This window comes from Amblyraja radiata, chromosome 9 (assembly GCF_010909765.2).
Source record: "Amblyraja radiata isolate CabotCenter1 chromosome 9, sAmbRad1.1.pri, whole genome shotgun sequence".
NCBI classification, from domain to species: domain Eukaryota; kingdom Metazoa; phylum Chordata; class Chondrichthyes; order Rajiformes; family Rajidae; genus Amblyraja; species Amblyraja radiata.
The window spans coordinates 61,560,497-61,580,392 of record NC_045964.1 but is presented as its reverse complement, the minus strand read 5'-3'; the positions used below and the strand labels follow the sequence as shown (position 1 = coordinate 61,580,392).

The 19,896-nt window shown below is 47.8% G+C and overlaps 1 protein-coding gene across 3 annotated transcripts in view; it reads left to right on the top strand.

The window, feature by feature from the left end:
- adck1 (aarF domain containing kinase 1) overlaps positions 1-19,896 on the top strand; it is a 443,344-nt gene that overhangs the window by 221,811 nt on the left and 201,637 nt on the right. For all 3 annotated transcript variants that reach the window (XM_033027596.1, XM_033027594.1, XM_033027595.1), the window contains exons 6-7: positions 3,592-3,750; positions 6,195-6,311. In XM_033027596.1, coding sequence (XP_032883487.1) covers positions 3,592-3,750; positions 6,195-6,311 — 276 coding nt within the window. The remainder of the gene's footprint in view (positions 1-3,591; positions 3,751-6,194; positions 6,312-19,896) is intronic.

Here is a 19,896-nt window from a genome sequence, read left to right as displayed (position 1 = left end):
CGAGGTGCAGTGAAGAGCTTGTGTTGCGTGCTAACCAGTCAGCGGAAAGACAATAACATGGTTACAATCAATTGTTTAAGAAGGAACTGCAGATGCTGGAAAATTGAAGGTAGACAAAAGTGCTGGAGAAACTCAGCGGGTGCAGCAGCATCTATGGAGCGAAGGAAATAGGCAACGTTTCGGGCCGAAACCCTTCTTCAGACTGATGGAGGGGTGGGGGGGGGGGGGGAGGTGGGGGTCTCCAATGAGGTACACGAGAAGGGGAATAATGTGAATCTGTCGGAGTGGAGATTGGAGCGATTGCAATGCACGATTGCAGATCCACTTCTGTGACCAGCCTGTGATCACAAAGAGTTGCCTGGGGTGGGCGCCATCTTGTCTGCATGTACTTTAATAATTTAATATTCATTTAATCGTTAATATTTGATGAGGTCGGAAGAACCAGAAGATTAGCGCACACACGACACATCTCCTTCCTAAAGGAACGTTCTTTTATTCTTAAGGGCCTGTCCCACTTGGCGATTTTTTTTGGCGATTGCCGGCATCACTGACTGATCCAGTGGTCACTTTATTTCCCTCAATATTACGGATCTGTTACTCACCACAGATGTAGCCAAAAAATGTGCGCCGTGATGCGGCGTGACGTGACGTGACGTGACGTGACGTGACGTGACGCGGCGTGACGTGACGTGACGCGGCGTGATGATGTATTGACGCACGGTGTTTCCTCAAGTGTCTCAACTTTTTTTTTGTCGCCGCTGGATTTTGAAATGTTCAAAATCTTTTGACGAACCTGATACGTCAGTCAATGACGCCGGCAGTCGCCGAAAAAATCGCCAAGTGGGACAGGCCCTTAAGGCTATGACCTCTGATCCTAGACTCTCCCACTGGTGAAAACATCACATCGACTGTATCCAGGCCTCTTGCTCTTAAGGAGAGTAGGCGAACTGGAACTTGTTGAGTCCATTGTTGAGTCTGGAAGGCTGGAATATGCCAAGTCACATGACGTTTGGCTGTTTGTCAAATGTACATTAAGCTTCAATGGAATAATGTATGTGGTGAGTAACAGATTCGTAATATTGAGGGAAATAAACTGACCACTGGATCTGTGTGTTTGGAAATCAGTCTCAAATTACCTTGCACACCATTGCAACGTATTCCAATTGTGTCTGGTCTCTCTCTGCTCTGCATCTTGTCAGCATATCATGTAAATCAATAAATACGTCTGAAAATGCAATTTAAGCAACAGCAAAAATAAATGCGCTCTGCTAAATGTTGTTAAACATTATTCCTCAGAGGTTTCCTGCTGCTGCATTCACTGATTTTAATGTTCTTTACCAATTTATTCTGTGGATAGATGGATTGTGAAAAGGTGCTCTAAAGGGCCAGTCCTACTTGGGCGTTATCTGCGCGTCATTTATGCGACAACATTTACGTGTCACGATGCACGACGCGACATCATTTGCGCATCACGCACGCGTCGTGACGGGCACATGGCGCGTGGTGAGACGTGGTGGCATAGGCGGTGACGCGCGGTCACACGCGGCGTCCCAGGATTTTGGGATTCACAAAATCTTCGGGCGCCACCTGCGTGACGCGCAAATGACACCAAAGTGGGACAGGCCCTTAAGGCCCTTTCTTCTTGTTGGACTATTCACTGAAATGAAGATTATTTGCAGCAGTGAAGTTCAGAATGGCAGTGTGGGTTGTAGACTGAATGGTGTTAATAACGGAGAAGAGAATGAGTTGGATGGGCCATACTCTCTGTATTCAAAGGAAAGAGAAGGTGACGCAGTCAAAGGGTGATACAGCACGGAGACAAGCCCTTAAGTCCAACATGTCCATGCCCATTAAGGTGGCCCATCTTCGCTAGTCCCATTTGCCCGCATTTGGCCCATATCCCTCAAAGGTTCATAGGTTATAGGAGCCCGTTTAGGCCACTCGGCCCATCAAGTCTACTCCACCATTCAATTATGGCAGATCTATGTTTCCCTCTCAACTAGGGTTGCCAACTTTCTCACTCCCAAATAAGGGACAAAAGGTCAAAATACGGGACAAATTCCCAACGGCATTTCGTTGACCAACTCGGCCGTGTCTGGGTGAATGATGAGTTGGCCCGGGTGCTGGACTGCACACAAAGCCCAGCCGGCGGGCCAGCTGAGGAGTTTTGGCCCGGGCGACATCGCGAGCAAAGTCCGGCGCCCCATCCAACTCACGAACCGATGATCGGCCATGATAAGGAGGGGTGGTGGTGGTGTCGGCGGTAAGCGAAGGTATGAAGGTCGGACAGCTGGCTGGGCTGCCAACTGACGGGGCCACGGGCGAGGCGCTGCTGCTGCTGCACTCCATGGGCTGCACTACATCGGGACGGGTGAGGCGGGGCCGGACGCGGCACTCAGACCCGACAGTCCCTTCGACCCGAGTAGTAGCAGTCAAATACGGGACAAGGGCGGTCCCGTATGGGACAAACCAATTTAGCCCAATATACGGGATTCCCGGCTAATACGGGACAGTTGGCAACCCTACTCTCAACCCTATTCGCCTGCTTTCTCCCCATTACCCCTGACACCCGCACTAACCAAGAATTTGTCGATCTCCACTGTAAAAATATCCATTGACCTGGCCTCCACAGCCTTCAGTGGCAATGAATTCCACATATTTACCATCCTCTGACTAAACAAATTCCTCCTCATCTTTCTAAAGGTACATCCCTTAATTCTGAGGCTATGGCCTCAGATCCTAGACTCTCCCATTAGTGGAAACATCCTCTCCACATCCACTCTATCCAGGCCTTTCACTATTCAGTATGCTTCAATTGAGGTCCCCTCATCCTTTTAGAAACATAGTAAAATTTGTGCAGGAGTTGGATCTTCGAGCCATTCAATATGATCATGGCTGATCATCCAAAATCATTACCCTGTTATAGACAATAGACAATAGGTGCAGGAGTAGGTCATTCGGCTCTTCGAGCCAGCACCGCCATTCAATGTGATCATGGCTGATCAACCCCAATCAGTACCCCGTTCCTGCCTTCTCCCCATATCCCCTAAAAATAGCGATTTTTAAGAGCCATATCTAGCTCTCTCTTGAAAGCATCCAGAGAACCGGCCTCCACCGCCCTCTGAGGCAGAGAATTCCACAGACTCACCACTCTCTGTGAGAAAAAGTGTTTCCTCGTCTCCGTTCTAAATGGCTTACTCCTCATTCTTAAACTGTGGCCCCTGGTTCTTGCTTTTTCCCCCATATCCCTATATTCTGTTGGCCCGAAGAGTTAAATCTAACTCTCTCTTGAAAACATCCAGTGAATTGGCCTCCACTGCCGTCTGTGGCAGAGAATTCCACTCTAAACTCCAGCGTGTGCAGGTCAAACCCTCATCATAGATTAACCCAATCATTCCTGGGATCATGCTCGTCAAATTCAAAACTTCCTTGAAGAAATGAATAAATGTGCCAAAGGGGGTAAAGGGGAATGGTGTCATCAGGGGTACCGGATAGACTGCAGGGGGAGTAGAGGTTTGCCATGAGGCCCCATGTTGCTATGGAGATTAGGCCAGACCTGATCCTGCCTGTAATGCCGCCTGTTGTTCACAGGTTCTGGTCCACAGTGTGTCCTGGCTGTTCCCCGACTTCAGCTTTGCCTGGCTGGTTGATGAAACCAAGAAGAACGTGCCGCTAGAGCTGGACTTCCTGAAAGAAGGACACAACACGGAGGTGGTGGCTGAGATGTTCAAACACTTCCAATTTCTTAAGGTACAACTTTGAGATTTTCAGCATCATAGAATCCTACAGCGCGGAAACGAGCCCTTTGGCCCAACCTGTCCAGCCCGACCAAGATGCCACGCCTCAGCTGTTTCCTTTTCATAAGTTCTCAGAGCAGAATTAGGCCATTCGACCCATCAAGTCGACTCCGCCATTCAATCATGGCTGATCTATCATTCCCTCTCAAACTCATTCTCCGCATAACCCCTGACACCCGTACTAATCCCGAATCTATCAACATTAACGCATCAACGCCTTAAAAATATCCACTGATGGCCTCCACAGCCGTCTGTAGCAATGAGTTCCACAGATTCACCACCCTCTGACTAAAGAAATTCCTCCTCATCTCCTTTCTAAAGGCATGTCCTTTTATTCTGAGGCTGTGACCTCTAGTCCTAGACCCTCCAACTAGTCCTAGACTCTCCACATTTACTCTGTCCAGGGCTTTCACTGTTCAGTAAGTTTCAATGAGATCAGCCCCCTCATCCTTCTAAACACCAGCGAGTTCAGGCCCAGTGCCTTCAAATGCTTCTCATAACCCAATCATTCCTGGGATAGTTTATTTGTTTAGAGTCATAGAGTGATACAGTGTGGAAACAGATCCCTCGGCCCAACTCGCCCACACCGGCCAACAATGTCCAAGCTACCCTAGTCCCACTTGCCTGCGCTTGGTCCATATCCCTCCAAACCTGTCCTATCCATGTACCTGTCCAACTGTTTCTTAAACGATGGCATAGTCCCAGCCTCAACTACCTCCTCTGGCAGCTTGTTCCTATGTCCACCACCTTTTGTGTGAAAAAGGTACCCCTCGGATTCCTATTAAATCTGTCCCCATCACCTTGAACCTATGTCCTCGATTCCCCTACTCTGGGTAAAAGACTCTGTGCATCTACCCGATCTATTCCTCTCATGATTTTGTATACCTCTATAAGATCACCCTTCACCCTCCTGTGCTCCATGGAATAGACCCAGCCTACTCAACCTCTCATTATAGCCCACACCCTCTAGTCATGGCAACATCCTCGTAACTCTTTTCTGACCCCTTTCAAGCTTGAAAATATCTTTCCTATAACATGGTGCCCAAAACTGAACACAATACTCTAAAATGCGGTCTCACCAACGTCTTATACAACTGCAACATGACCTCCCACCTTGTATACTCAAGTGTGAAGCAACTTGCTTCCTTATCACGGTTTTGCATGACCAGGTCAGATCCCTCAGACTTTCCAACTGCATTGGACACAAAATCGTACGGCACAGGAACAGGCCATTTGGTCCACAAGGTCTGTGCTGAACATGATCCCAAGTTAAACTAATCTCCTCCACCTGTATGTGACCTATATCCCTCCATAATCCTTGTATCTACCTAAAAACCTCTTAAATCCCACTATCCTATTTGCCTCCACCGCCACCTCCAGCAGTGTGTTGCAGGCACCCAACCACTCTCTGTGCAAAAAAACTTGCTCTGCACACTGCTTTAAACTTTCCTCTGCTCACCTTAAAACGATGCCCTCTGGCTTTAAACCTGCAGCTTTAAGCGCCTGTCCCACTTAGGCTATATTTAGGCGACTTTCATACCGCTGGAAAAGCGGCGACTGGACCCCCCTTCGTCAGAAAATTTGAAATAGAATCATTACTTTAACAACAAAAACAAAAGCCCTGAAGTCAGCACCTGCGACAACCTACGTTAACTACGACAGCACCTACGTTAGGAGAAGTCAAGCTACGCTCATTGGCGTCAAACCCACTGTCGCCGACTGTCTCTGAAAATGTGTCAACATGTTGAAAATTCAGCGGTGACCAGAAAGACGCTGCGGCTCTTTGGGCGACTGAGGAGACAACTCGCGACCTACAGGCGACACCCCGGCAACCACGTGGCGACAGCCTAGTCGCCTGTAGTCGCCTAAAAAATAGCATAAGTGGGACAGGCCCTTTAGGCTCCATACCATTAGGACCTTACTATAGGGCTATACCACTTCTGTCGGACATGTCTACCATCCATCTGCACTTAACTGTCATGGTGCAGGAGAGATATATTCATATGATCAGCTCCAGCCAGTTTAGCTTAGAGATACAGCATGGAAACAGGCCCTTCGGCCCACTGAGTCCATGCCGGCCAGCAATACACTAGTTCTATCCTACATTAGGGACAATTTACAGAAGCCAACTAACCTGCAAACCTACGTGTGGGGAAACCAGAGCACCCAGAGAAAACGCACGTGGTCACAGAGAGAACGTGCAAACACTGTACAGACAGCACCCATAGTCAGGATCAAACCCGGATCTCTGGCGCCCTGTCACTGTGCCATCCTTAACCGGGATGTAATTCAGGGTAAGGGCTTGTGTGGGACTAAGATTATTAACGTTGGAAGCGTTTATTTCAGTAGCACCAGTGACAAACAGCCTCTTGTGTGTCTTGTGTTTTTACCCCGAAGGTGCCTAAAATTCACTGGGAGCTGTCAACCAGCCGAGTCCTGGCCATGGAGTTTATCGACGGAGGACAAGTAAATGACAGAGAATACATGAGGCAAAATGGCATCGATGTGAATGAGGTGAGGATTGCTTAGCTCATGCCATTGAGGAAGGAGGGTGGGTACTCAAGCAGATGGGATTGTTGCCTAGGAAAGGAACTGCAGACTTGTAAGAAGGAACTGCAGATGCTGGTTTAAACCGGCTTTAGACAGGGTCGATCATGTGAAACCCAACTGGTGGGACTCATCGATGATCACAGGTCACTCGATAACAAGGGTCAGACTGACCTGATTATATTAGTCTTCAGTGAGGCTTTTGATAAGGTTCCCCATAAGCATCTCCTGTACAAGCTCAACCATGCAGGAATAGACTGCAACCTCTTAAAATGGATTGAGATCTTTTTGACAAGGAGACACCAGCGAGTTCTCTTGGAGGGAGAGACGTCTATTGAAATGTCTGTGACATCAGGTGTACCACAGGGGACTGTCATGGGTCCATTGCCCTTCCTACTGTATATCAATGACATTCCAAATGCAGTTTTGTCCAGAGTTCGACTCTATGCAGATGATGCCATCATTTATAGAGAGATTAAAACATCAGTAGACAGCTTGTCCTTACAGAAGGGTCTGGATGCTCTCTGTCAGTGGGGAAAAACCCTGGCAGATGTCATTCAATACAACCTAATGTCATACCATGCATGTCTCACACAAGATCAAACCACTTTTGTCATAATACAATATGGGTAGCCATACATTGCTTGCTGTCCACCATCACCCATATCTAGGAGTCGAATTAAGCAAAGATTTAAGTTGGGCGACGCATATTAGTCAAGTGTCAAACAAGGCAAATAGAACTCTCGGCCTACTCAAAATAAATTTTCTCGCATGTAGTACATCCGTCAGAGAGAATGCCTACAAGTCCTTGGTCAGGCCCAAATTGGAGCATTGTGAGGCCGTATAGGATCCTTTCAACAACAACAACAACAAGATCACCCCGGAGAAGGTACAACGCCGAGCAGCCCGCTTTGTATGTAATGACTACAAGCGCAAATCAAGCGTGAATAATATGCTGACTTCTCTAGGATGGGACACCCTAGAGCTCCGCAGAATCAGGCTAAGACTTATTGCAATTTACAAGGAGATTCACAAAATCACGCCGTCAAATCTCCCATCATCCCAGAGCACCAGCTGCCATGAAACAAGACACAATAACGGTCCCTACATCATCAACTCGCTAAATTTCAATAAACTTTGCTACCAATATTCCCTTTACTCAAGGACGATAAGGGAATGGAATAGGTTACCACCCAACACACGTGCTGCTTCCGATGTTAAGTCATTTAAAAAGGGGATTGAGCAACTAGATCTCCTCAACTTGGTCAAAAAGGCCCACTTCAAAATTTAATGGCTACTCTTCCCACTCCGACCTGCGAGAGATAACCACTGATGAGGTGTTTGCGCAGTTATCAACCAGAGCCGGAACCAGAAGATAGACACAAAAAGCTGGAGTAACTCAGCGGGAGGAGGAATAGGTGACGTTTTGGGTCGGAACCCTTCTTCAGACACAGTTCTTGAGTCTGAAGAAGGGTTCCGACCTGAAACGTCACCTATTCCTTCTCTCCAGAGATGCTGCCTGTCCCGCTGAGTTACTCCAGCATTTTGTGTCTGTCTTTGGGATTATTGACTAATCTTTTTTAAATGTAGTTAACGAGGCATTGCTGACAAGGCCAGCATTTTATTGCCCAACACAAATTGCCTTCAAACTGAATAGCTTTCATAGTTGAATAGCTATACAAAACTTTCAATGTTCTAAGTTTACTTAATTGTTTAGTTTAGTTTAGTTGAGAGATACAGCATGGAAACAGGCCCTTTGGCCCTACTGAACCTGCACCGGCCAGCGATTCCCGCACACTAACACTATTCAACACACACGAAGCACAATTTTTACCAATTAATCTACAAACCTGAACATCTTTGTAGTGTGGGAGGAAACCAAAGTTCTCGGAGAAAACCCCCGCAGGTCACGGGGAGAAGGTACAAACTCCTCGCAGACAGCACCCGTCGTCGGGATCGAACCCAGGTCCCTAGAGCTAGGTAAGGCAGCAACTCTACCGCTGCACCACTGTGTCTCCTTTTAGCTGAATATAAATTCCCCAGCTGCCCTCATATCTCTGGATCAGTCCAGGTGTTTTGGTTACTGGTTCATCAATACAACCAATAACCAAATGGTTGTGATGTGGAGCATACATTCAATAGGGTACATTCTGTAGTTGTCCCATGATGTCCCTTCTCATCACACAGGATCCTTAATAGGATTTTACTGGACTTTATCTTGCACTAAACATCATACCGCCGTATGTATCATCGAGCTGAAACATCACGGTGGCGCAGCGGTAGAGTTGCTGCCTTACAGCTCCAGAGACCCGGGTTCGTTCCTGACAACAGGCGCTGTCTTCACGGAGTTTGTACGTTCTCCCTGTGACCACGTGGGTTTCCTCCAGCAGCTCTGGTTTCCTACCACATTCCAAAGACCTATTGGTTTGAAGGCTAATTGACTTGGTAAAATTGTAAATTGTCCCTAGTGTGTGTGGGATAGTGTTAATGTACGGGGAACGCTGGTTGGTGCGGAATCGTCGGGACGTATGTCCTGATTCCACCCTGTATCCCTAATAAAAAAAGGTGAGCAGAATGAATCAATGTATTCATTTTCCAAGTGGTCAATGAGGGAGATTTAGAGATTCAGTGAGCGGGAGGTTTGTGTCTTGGAAGTATAGGGAGACATTTATGGGCAGAACGGTGGCGCAGCGGTAGAGTTGCTGCCTCACAGCGCCAATGACCTGGGTCCGATCGTGACTACGGGTACTGCATGTACGGAGTTTGTACGTTCTCCCCGTGACCTGCGTGGGTTTTCTCCGAGATCTTCGGTTTCCTCCCACACTCCAAAGACGTACAGGTTGGAATTGGATTGGAATATATTTATAAATGAAAAATTGTCCCTAGTTTTGTGTAGGATAGTTTGCGGGGATCGCTGGTTGGTGCCGACTCGTTGGGCTGAAGGACCTGTTTCCGCGCTGTATCTCTAAACCAAACTAAATTAAACTGAACCATACATTCAAACATTGTAGCTGATGCATGAAGGGTTGAGATCCTGGAACACAAGCTCTCCTCCAGTTGCCCGGTCCAAGATGTTGTTCACTGTCAATTGTTCCTGGAGTCGAGAGGCAGTAGCCTTAAAATAAGAGGGGCAAAGATTAAAGAGCTTGAGCTACAGGGAGAGGTTGAGTAGGCTGGGTCTCTATTCCATGGAGGACAGGAGAATGAGGGGTGATCTTATAGAGGTGTACAAAATCATGACAGGAATAGTTCGGGTAGACGCACAGTCTCTTGCCCAGCGTAGGGGAATCGAGAACCAGAGGACATGGGTCTAAGATGAGGGGGTAAAGATTTAATAGGAATCCGAGGGGTAACTTTTTCACACAAAGGGTGGTTCGTGTATGGGATGAGCTGTCATAGCTGAGGCAGCAACTCGCAGCGTTTAAGAAACATTTAGACAGGTACATGGTTAGGACAAGTTTAGAGGGAAATGGGCAGAACACAGGCTTGTGGGGCTAGAGTAGATGGGATATGTTGGCCGGTTATGGGCAAGTTGGGCCAAAGGGCCTGTTTCTACAGACTCTACAACTATGAAATGTGGGGGCCAAGTTTGTTAACAGAGGGCGGTGGATGCCTGGAACACATTGCCAGGAAGTAGTGACATTTAAGAGGGTTAATGTTTAATGGAACGTAAAGTCCAGTAAAGTACGATTAAAGATAGTTCGAAGGTCTCCAATCAGGTAGATGGGACAGGACTGCTCTCTAGTTGGTGAAAGGGTGGTTCAGTTGCTTGATTACAGCTGGGAAGAAACTGCCCCTGTGACAATAGTAAATCTAAACTAAATCTGACTCCCCTCCAGTGTGGAAGGCCTACAGCACTATTCAGGCCCCCCCTTGAGACCCCTCTGAGTCTGACACTGTAACACAAATAGTATTATACTTGTGGGGAGGGCCCAGCAGGTCGAGCGGTATCCATGAGGAGAGAAGAAGGGTTTTGGGCCGAAACGTTGCCTATTTCCTTCGCTCCATAGATGCTGCCGCACCCGCTGAGTTTCTCCAGCAATTTCTACCTTCCATGAGGAGAGACACCTGAGGCAAGGAATCTTCATCCGATCTGGAGAAATTAGAAAATAAATGGATAGCTTAATGAAAAGTGGGTGGCACGGTGGCGCAGCGATAGAGTTGCTGCCTCACAGCGCCGATGACCCGGGTTCGATCCTGACTACGGGTGCTGTCTGTACGGAGTTTGCACGTTCGCCCCGTGACACGTGTGGATTTACTCCGGGATCTCCAGTTTCCTCCCACACTCCAAAGACGTACAGGGTTTGTAGCCTAATTGGGTTGGTACAATTGTAAATTGCCCCTGGGGTGTAGGACAGTGTTAGTGTGCGGGGATCGCTGGTCGGCGCGGACTCGGTGGGCCGAAAGGCCTGTTTCTGCGCTGTATCTCTAAACTAAACTAAACTAAACTAAACTTGTACAACTTGTTAAAATTGTACAAGGCATTGGTGAGACCAAATCTGGAGTATGGTGTACAATTTTGGTCGCCCAATTATAGGAAGGATGTCAACAAAATAGAGAGAGCACAGAGGAGATTTACTAGAATGTTGCCTGGGTTTCAACAACTAAGTTACAGAGAAAGGTTGAATAAGTTAGGTCTTTCTTCTCTGGAGCGCAGAAGGTTAAGGGGGGACTTGATAGAGGTCTTTAAAATGATGAGAGGGATAGACAGAGTTGATGTGGATCAGCTTTTCCCTTTGAGAATAGGGAAGATTCAAACAAGAGGACATGACTTCAGAATTAAGGGACAGAAGTTTAGGGGTAACATGAGGGGGAACTTCTTTACTCAGAGAGTGGTAGCGGTGTGGAATGAGCTTACAGTAGAAGTGGTGGAGGCACGTTCGTTGGTATCATTCAAAAATAAATTGGACAGGCATATGGATGAGAAGGGAATGGAGGGTTATGGTATGAGTGCAGGCAGGTGGGACTAAGGGAAAAAAGTTGTTCGGCACGGTCTTGTAGGGCCGAGATGGCCTGTTTCCGTGCTGTAATTGTTATATGGTTATAAACTAAACTAAAATAAACTAAAATATCAAAGTGGCTTTCCCTTTAAAGGTCCGCTTGCTCCACTGGGTGGATGTTAAGGGTTTTGAGAATGAACAAGAGCGTTTGCTGCCCAGTATTTATTCCTTGGCCAACGATACACAAGTTTTATCACAAGAACTATCTGCACGAGCAGTGGAATTGTGCGGAAGTCAAGCCTGTTCCACCTTTCATCTTGACTCTGCCTGATCTTCTGTCTCCGCATCCCTTTATTCCCTTAATCTCCAGAAATCCATCAATCTCTGCTTGGAGCGACTTGAGCTTCTGAAGCTCATCCGTGTGATGCATCACTAAGGTGAAGACATTTCTTCTTCATCCCACCCTTCAGCAGCCCCCCCCCCCCCCCCCCCGAGTGGGGACACTGTATTTGCAAATGGCAAATGTGGGCAGCACTCGAGCAGTATGCACGGGCAGAGCGATCTTAGCCCAGGACACTTCAGCAGAACTGGAGAAATTAGAAAAGGAATGTGTCAACGTTAACGAGAGTTGGCGGGGTGGGGAGAACAGAGGGAGTGTCTGTGATAGTGTGCACGTTTTCCGTGTTTCTATGTTTCCAACCCAAGTTATTGTGGCAGCAATTATCGTTAAAAAAAATGAGGCAGACAAGAAAATGGGATTGAAACAGAAAGCCATATCCATGGAGAGTAGAAGTGGTGAATATGTGAAAGATACACACAAAGGTCTACAGTGTACAGAGACAGGATCTTTGATGCAATATAGTATGATGTCCAGTAAAGCTTTGACTCTGACCTCGGGTGCTGTCTTTACGGAGTTTGCACGTTCTCTCTGGTTCTACCGTACCAAGAAGCAGTGGAACCCTCGCATCGATGTCAGCAAGATGCCCCGTCCAGACCTCGTGTACCGCAGGACATGAGGGATGCCACGATCATTACCCTCTACAAGAACAAGGGTGAGAGAAGCAACTGCAACAACTACAGAGGCATCTCCCTCCTCAACATCGTCGGCAAGGTCTTTGCTCGGGTCATCTTGATATGCCTGCAGAAGCTGGCAGAACGTGTCTACCCAGAGTCACAGTGAGGTTTCTGAGCTGGAAGGTCAACAGTAGACATGGTCTTCTCCATTCGCCAGCTCCAGGAGGTGCAGTGAACAGCGGATGCCCCTGTATGTTGTTTTCATTGACCTCACCAAGGCGTTCAACCTCGTCAGCAGAGATGGCCTATTTAAAGGCTCTGCCAAAGATCGGCTGCCCACCAGAACTGCAGAGCATGATAGAATCCTTCCATATCAACACGAAGGGGACAGTGCAGTTCAATGGCAGCTTCTCTGAGCCCTTCGACATCCGCAGTGGCGTAAAACAAGGCTGCGTCCTCGCTCCCACACTCTTTGGGATTTTCTTCGCTCTGCTCCTGAAACATGCCTGCTTACTGGATGAGATGGCAGGCTGTTCAACCTCACCCGCCTCAGAGTCAAGACAAAAGTACGTGAAGCTCTCATCAGAGACATGTTGTTTGCCGATGACGCAGCAGTTGTGTCCCACACCCAGCAAGAACTACAGTCACTGATGGACCGCTTCTATCGGGCTTGCAAGGACTTCGGGCTGACCATCAGCCTGAAGAAGACGAACGTCTTGGGGCAGGATATAGAGGCGCCGCCTGTCATCACCATCGACGACGACAAACTCGATGCCGTCCATCAGTTCACGTACCTCGGCTCCACCATCACCAACAACCTCTCCTTGGACACAGAGATTGATAAGAGGATCGGGAAGGCAGCTACCACTCTCGCTCGCCTCACAACTCAAGTGTGGACCAACCCAAAGCTGACAGTGAAGACAAAGATAGCAGTCTACAACGCCTGTGTCAACAGCACGCTGCTGTATGGCAATGAGACATGGGCTACATCTGCCAGACAGGAGAGAAGACTCAACACCTTCCACCTTAGAAGCATCCGCCGTATCCTGGGCATATCCTGGCAAGACCGAGTGGCCAACGCCGAGATCCTGTCTCGCGCTGGCCTTCCCAGTACGTACACTCTACTCAGGCAGCGCAGACTGTGGTGGCTGGGCCATGTCCACCGCATGGAGTATTCCAAAAGACATCCTCTATGGAGAGCTGACATCTGGGAGGAGAACCATCGGCCGCCCCCAGCTACGTTACAAGGATGTCTGCAAGAGAGATATGAAGGCGCTCGACATCGATGTGGAGTCCTGGGGGAGCCTTGCAGCCGACCGCACGAGGTGGAGAGGTACCCTGAACCAACATCTCAAAACGGGGGAAAAGAAACTGTTGAACGCAGCGGCAGACAAGCGGGGGCGCAGAAAGGAGCGCAGCAACTTCAACAGACCAGAGACCACACACACATGTGACCTTTGCCACAGAGACTGTCACTCCCGCATTGGTCTCTTCAGCCACAAGCGACGCTGCTCTAGCCGAGGTTTGGAGCAAGCAGCCAACAACTAGGATGCATCACCCATGAGTCAGTCATGACCGAGGGGGGCCTACGATACGTTCTCCCTGTGACCCCGTGAGTTTTCTCCGGGATGCTCAAGTTTCCAAAGACGTACAGGTTGCAGGTTAACGGGCGTTGGTAAGTTGTACAATTGTCCCCAGTGTGCGCAGGTCAGTGTAGGGGGTGATCGCTGGTCGGCGCGGACTCGGTGGGACGAAGGGCCCGTTTATGCGCTGTATCTCTAAAGTCTAAAGTCACTTTGATACACTTTTTAAAAGTTTATTGAAATTAACTGACATGACTGATAATGACAATAGTACAAATAATATAAGATGTTACTCGAGGCTACAGAAGTCTTCTATGATATAAAACCTACATTGTGAACATACTGTTCTTTCTGTGTGGACATGCTGTGAACTCACATGGGAGCATCATTTGGTTTGTTTGCTTCTGTCAGTAACATCCATTCTGTGGCAGTAGCTTGAGCACTCAGTGCTTATCTGTTCCGTATGGACCTGCTCGGAACTCAAGAGCCGCAGGTACATCGGGTGGCCAACAAGGCTTTTGGCACATTGGCATTCATCAGCCAGAGTATTGAGTACAGAGGTTGGGAGGTCATGTTGCAGTTGTATAAGACGTTGGTGAGGCCACATTTAGAGTATTGTGTTCAGTTCAGGGCACCATGTTATAGGAAAGACATTGTCAAGCTGGAACGGGTACAGAGAAGGTTTACGAGGATGTTGCCAGAGCTAGAGGGTGTGAGCTATAGGCAGAGGTTGAGTAGGTTGGGACTCTATTCCTTGGAGCACAGGAGGATGAGGGGTGATCTTATAGAGGTGTATAAAATCATGAGAGGAATAGATCGGGCAGATGCACAGAGTTTCTTGCCCAGATTAGGGGAATCGAGGACCAGAGGTCATAGGTTTGAGGTGAAGGGGAAAAGATTTATTAGGAATCTGAGGGGTAACCTTTTCACACAGGTGGGTGTATGGGACAAGCTGCCAGAGGAGGTAGTTGAGGCTGGGACTATCCCAACATTTAAGAAGCAGTAAGACGGGTACATGGATAGGACAGGTTTGGAGGGATATGGACCAAACACAGGCAGCTGGGACTAGTGTAACTGAGACATGCTGGCCAGTCCGGGCAAGTTGGGCTAAAAGGTCTGTTTCCACACTGTTTGACTGTATGACTATGATAACATTGATGTACAGAGAGATCTTGGGGTACAAGTCCATTGGTTTTGGTTCACCGCGTTACAGGAAGGATGTGGACTAGCGATGTTACAATACTTACCTTCAGCGGCACTGCAGTTCTGCCACTGGCCGTGTGCGCGACTTTGACGCCTTTGAGGGGGGGGGGGGGGCGGGATGAAAATGCCGTTTTCTCCTGCCTGTTGGAGGCGAACTTCCTCAGGCTGTTAAGCTGCTGCAGAAAAATCGTTCCGACTTCCGTTCTTGGAAGTTAAAAAAAAAATCGCGGGACAATTTAATCGCTGGAGTAAAATAAAAAGCTACTTCTAACGCCGTCAACGCCTACAACGGGACGAATCTCACGTAGGGGAATAAACAAAATGTAAGTCGTATATTTTACATATAAACTTGCTTCTTAGGATGATTTAATAAAAATTTCCTTGGCGAAAATGTGATTTTGGCCCCATACGAACCGGCAGTGTTTTTCCTGCCGATATGGGTTCAAATTCACGGCAACCGCAACGTTCCAATCGATCGCGTTCCACAAAAACCCACTCGCAAGATGATTAAAATGCCCATTAATTTACGGGAATTAAACATTAGATTCCTTCCATTTGGCCTATAAATTCATGACAATGAGATTTAAAAATCATGTTATATTGTGAATTCTTGTGTGAATGTGATTTGGACACTTAGGCTATTTAAAAATGTTAACCTTTTCTTAAGAAATGGATAGATGTTTAGATCTAGTAATTGAATTTTGTAATTAGCTACAATTAGGTAACTAACTAATTATATGCTTTAATTTCAGGTCATCCAAGTAAGATTGTTTCATATTTGTTTCAGAATGCTTCAATCTATAATCTGAAAATTTCATTCAGTTCTCTTAATTTTTAAGAAAGTTATGGCTTTTGACTGTCGATCACAGCTTTTGAGTTAAGTCAATGGAAAAGCAATATGGAACAAGATGCTAATTTCAGAGTATGAAAATGGCCATAACGTTTTTAATACTGAAGATATGATAGTAAATTAGGTGTCAAATTACACTTCTTTTTATGCTTTATCTGATGGGATAAATTGCAGACTTGATTTTTAAAATCTCAAAATTTTGTAACATTGCTATGTGGAGGCTTTCGAAAGGGTGCAGAAGCACGGTGGCGCAGCGGTAGAGTTGCTGCCTTGCAGCACTTGCAGAGCCAGAGACCCGGGTTCGATCCCGACTACGGGTGCTGTCTGTACGGAGTTTGTACGTTCTCCCCGTGACCTGCGTGGATTTTCTCCGAGATCTTCGGTTTCCTCCCACACTCCAAAGACGTTCAGGTTTGTAGGTTAATTATCTACTTGGTATAAGTGTCAATTGTCCCTCGAGTGGGTAGGGTAGTGTTAATGTGTGGGGATCGCTGGTCGGTGTGGACCCGGTGGGCCGAAGGGCCTGTTGCCGCGCAGTATCTCTAAACTAAACTAAACTAAACTAAACTAAATTAAACTAAAGGCATTTCACCAGGGTGCAGCCTGGATTACAGAGTATTACCTCTGAGGACAGGGGGGGTCAAATGGATAAAAATAATTCTGGACTGTCAGAGGCTGAGGGGAGACCTGATAGAGGTTTATAAAATAATGAGGGGCGTGTGTCAGGCTACACAGTCAGAATCTTAGAGGATGTAATTTGAAGGTGTGAGGGAGAAAGTTTAAAGGTGATTCACTTTGAAAGCCAGATTGTGGTGGGAGCCGGGAACGTGTTGCCAGGGAAAGTGGTGGAGGTCGATGAAATGGTGACATTTAGTTGAAGAGGCATTTAGTTAGACACATGAACAAACTGGAAATCGGGGGGAATATATATATATAGACCCTGTGATGGTAGGTGTGCAATTTAAATTGGAAATATAATTGGCACAGACTTGGTGGGCTGAGTGGCCTGTTCCTGTGCTCGACTTTCGACTTGAGAGATACTGTGTGGAAAACAGGCCCTTCGGCCCACCGAGTCCGCGCCGACACTAACACCAGGGACAATTTACAATTTTACCGAAGCCAATTAAGTAAGTAAGTAAGTAAGTAAGTAAGTAAGTAAGTAAGTTTATTGGCCAAGTATTCACATACAAGGAATTTGCCTTGGTGCTCCGCCCACAAGTGACAACATGACATACAGTGACAGTTACGAATGACTCAGACTTACAAATGACTCAGTTACAATTAACTTGCAAACCTGTACGTCTTTGGACTGTGGGAGGAAACACATGGGGAAAATCACACGCGGTCACGGGGAGAACGTACAAACTCCTTACAGACAGCACCCGTAGTCAGGAATGAACCCGGGCCTCTGGCGCGATCATGCAGCAACTCTACCGCTGCACCACCGTTGCAAAACAGTTGTACTGTTCTAAATGTTATATACATTAAGTGTTGTAAATAACTGATTTATTCTGTATGTAAAACACAAAGCAATTTTAAATAGTTACCAACGCTGTAAATAGTTACCAACCTGTGACTAATATTTTAATTCAGATTTATTTAATGACTTGAATCTAAATTCTTCTGTTGCCATGGCAGGAGAACTCATTAGTTGTAATGAAAAGTCTGAGGCTTTGGATAATGGACCACTGGCATATCCACTGTACCATTTCAAGGCGGCACTGTGGCGCAGCGGGAAAATGCTGTCTCACAGTGCCAGAGACCCGAGTTCGATCCTGTCTACACGGAGTTTGTTTGTTCTCCCCGTGACTATGGTGCGTTTCCTCCGGGTGCTCTGGTTTCCACCCACACTCAAAAGATGTACAGCTTGGTAGGTTAATTACACTGTGGAATTCTCCGCCACAGAAGGCAGTGGAGGCCAATTCACTGGATGTTTTCAAGAGTGAGTTAGATAGAGCTCTTATGGCTAACGGAATCAAGGGATGTGGGGAGAAAGCAGGAATGGGGGCACTGATTTTAGATGATCAGCCATGAACATATTGAATGGCAGTGCTGTCTCGAAAGGCTGAATGGCTTACTCCTGCTATTTTCTATGTTTCTATGTTTTTTTTGTATAGGGCAATGCTAGTGTACGGGCTGATCTCTGGTCAGCATGGACTTGGTGGGCCGCAGGACCTGTTTGCACGCTGTATCTCTGAAGTATAAAGTCTAATTCTGATTAATGGTCTTGTGATACGAGCTCCAGGATGATAAACAAGAGGCAGTGGCAAGCAGTTGTGTTCAAAAGGGAACTGCAGATGCTGGAATATCGAAGGTACACAAAATTGCTGGGGAAACTCAGCGGGTGCAGCAGCATCTATGGAGCGAAGGAAATAGGCGACGTTTCGGGCCGAAACCCTTCTTCAGACTGATGGGGGGGGGAAAGAAAGAAGGAGAAGGGGAGGAGGAGGAGGAGCCCGAGGGCGGGCGGATGGGAGGGTGGGAGGAGACAGCTAGAGGGTTAAGGAAGGGGAGGAGACAGCAAGGGCTAGCCAAATTGGGAGAATTCAATGTTAATGCCATAAGGACGCAAGGTCCCCAGACGGAATATGAGGTGCTGTTCCTCCAATTTCCGCTGTTGCTCACTCTGGCAATGGAGGAGACCCAGGACAGAGAGGTAGGATTGGGAATGGGAGGGGGAGTTGAAGTGCTGAGCCACCGGGAGGTCAGGTAGGTTATTGCGGACTGAGCGGAGGTGTTCGGCGAAACGATCGCCCAACCTACGCTTGGTCTCACCGATGTAAATCAGCTGACATCTAGAGCAGCGGATGCAGTAGATGAGGTTGGAGGAGATACAGGTGAACCTTTGTCGCACCTGGAACGACTGCTTGGGACCTTGAATGGAGTCGAGGGGGGAGGTGAAGGGACAGGTGTTGCATTTCTTGCGGCAGTGGCAAGCATGTGGGTTTGGAAACTCTCCTTGCTCAAGATCCACCACACTTTCCTCAGGCTCTGGGGCCAGTGTTGAAACAGTTAACAGAAAGATTGGAGTTGTAAGGTAGAGTTACGGATGCCAAGAGAGAGACAGACAAGTGAATGTTTCGGGTGGGTGCCCATGACCACAGCTCTGCTCTGCATTGCGTGAATTGCTTTCTGTTTCACACGCCAGCATTTTTCATTTCGTCTCAGCTCGAATATTGAATCAGGTTTTACTTTATGGAGTGGATGCTTTCGCAAGTTGTGTCATTCGATGGGACTTTCATCATGTGGGATTGGACTGAATTGAATACTTTATTGTCACAAGTGACAAGTCGCAGCAGAATTCTTTGCTCGCATACCCAAGGTATGCAAATAGTGGCCACGTGAAGGGCGTTGACAAAAGTTCCTAAGTATCTCGCGCCAAGTCCTCCTTTGTTCCCCCCTCCCCCCCCCCTCACGGCAGTCCCCCCGCGGCGGGTCCTCCTTTGTTCCCGGGGGCACAACCTCTGGCTCTGTTTGACGCGGGCCCCTGCCGTGGGGCCCCGCTGCCTCCCGTGCTCGTTCGGCCACCTCCGTCGCCCTCCGGTCTCCTCCGTACCCGTCCAGCCTTCCGACGGAGCCTAGCGAGCTACGGGTGGGTTTGGCCGTCCGCCGAGACTTCAGGGCTTTCTGGGTGGCATCGAGTCCGTGACGCCTCGATAAAGGCCTCTGGCCGGGTTCCTGGTCTGCAGTCGCAGCTCGGCGGTGCAGAGAGGATTTACCCGGGCTCGAGGGCTTGAGCTATAGGGAGAGGTCGGACAGGCTATGCCTCTACTCCTTGAAGCGCGGGAGGATGAGGGATGATCTCACAGAGGTATACAAAATCATGAGAGGAATAGATTGGGTCGATGCACAGAGTCTCTTGCCCAGAGTAGGGAAATCGAGAATAGGAGGACATAGGTTTAATGGAAAGATTTAATAGTAACTAGAGGGCTAACTATTTTATAGAGGGTGGTGTGTGTATA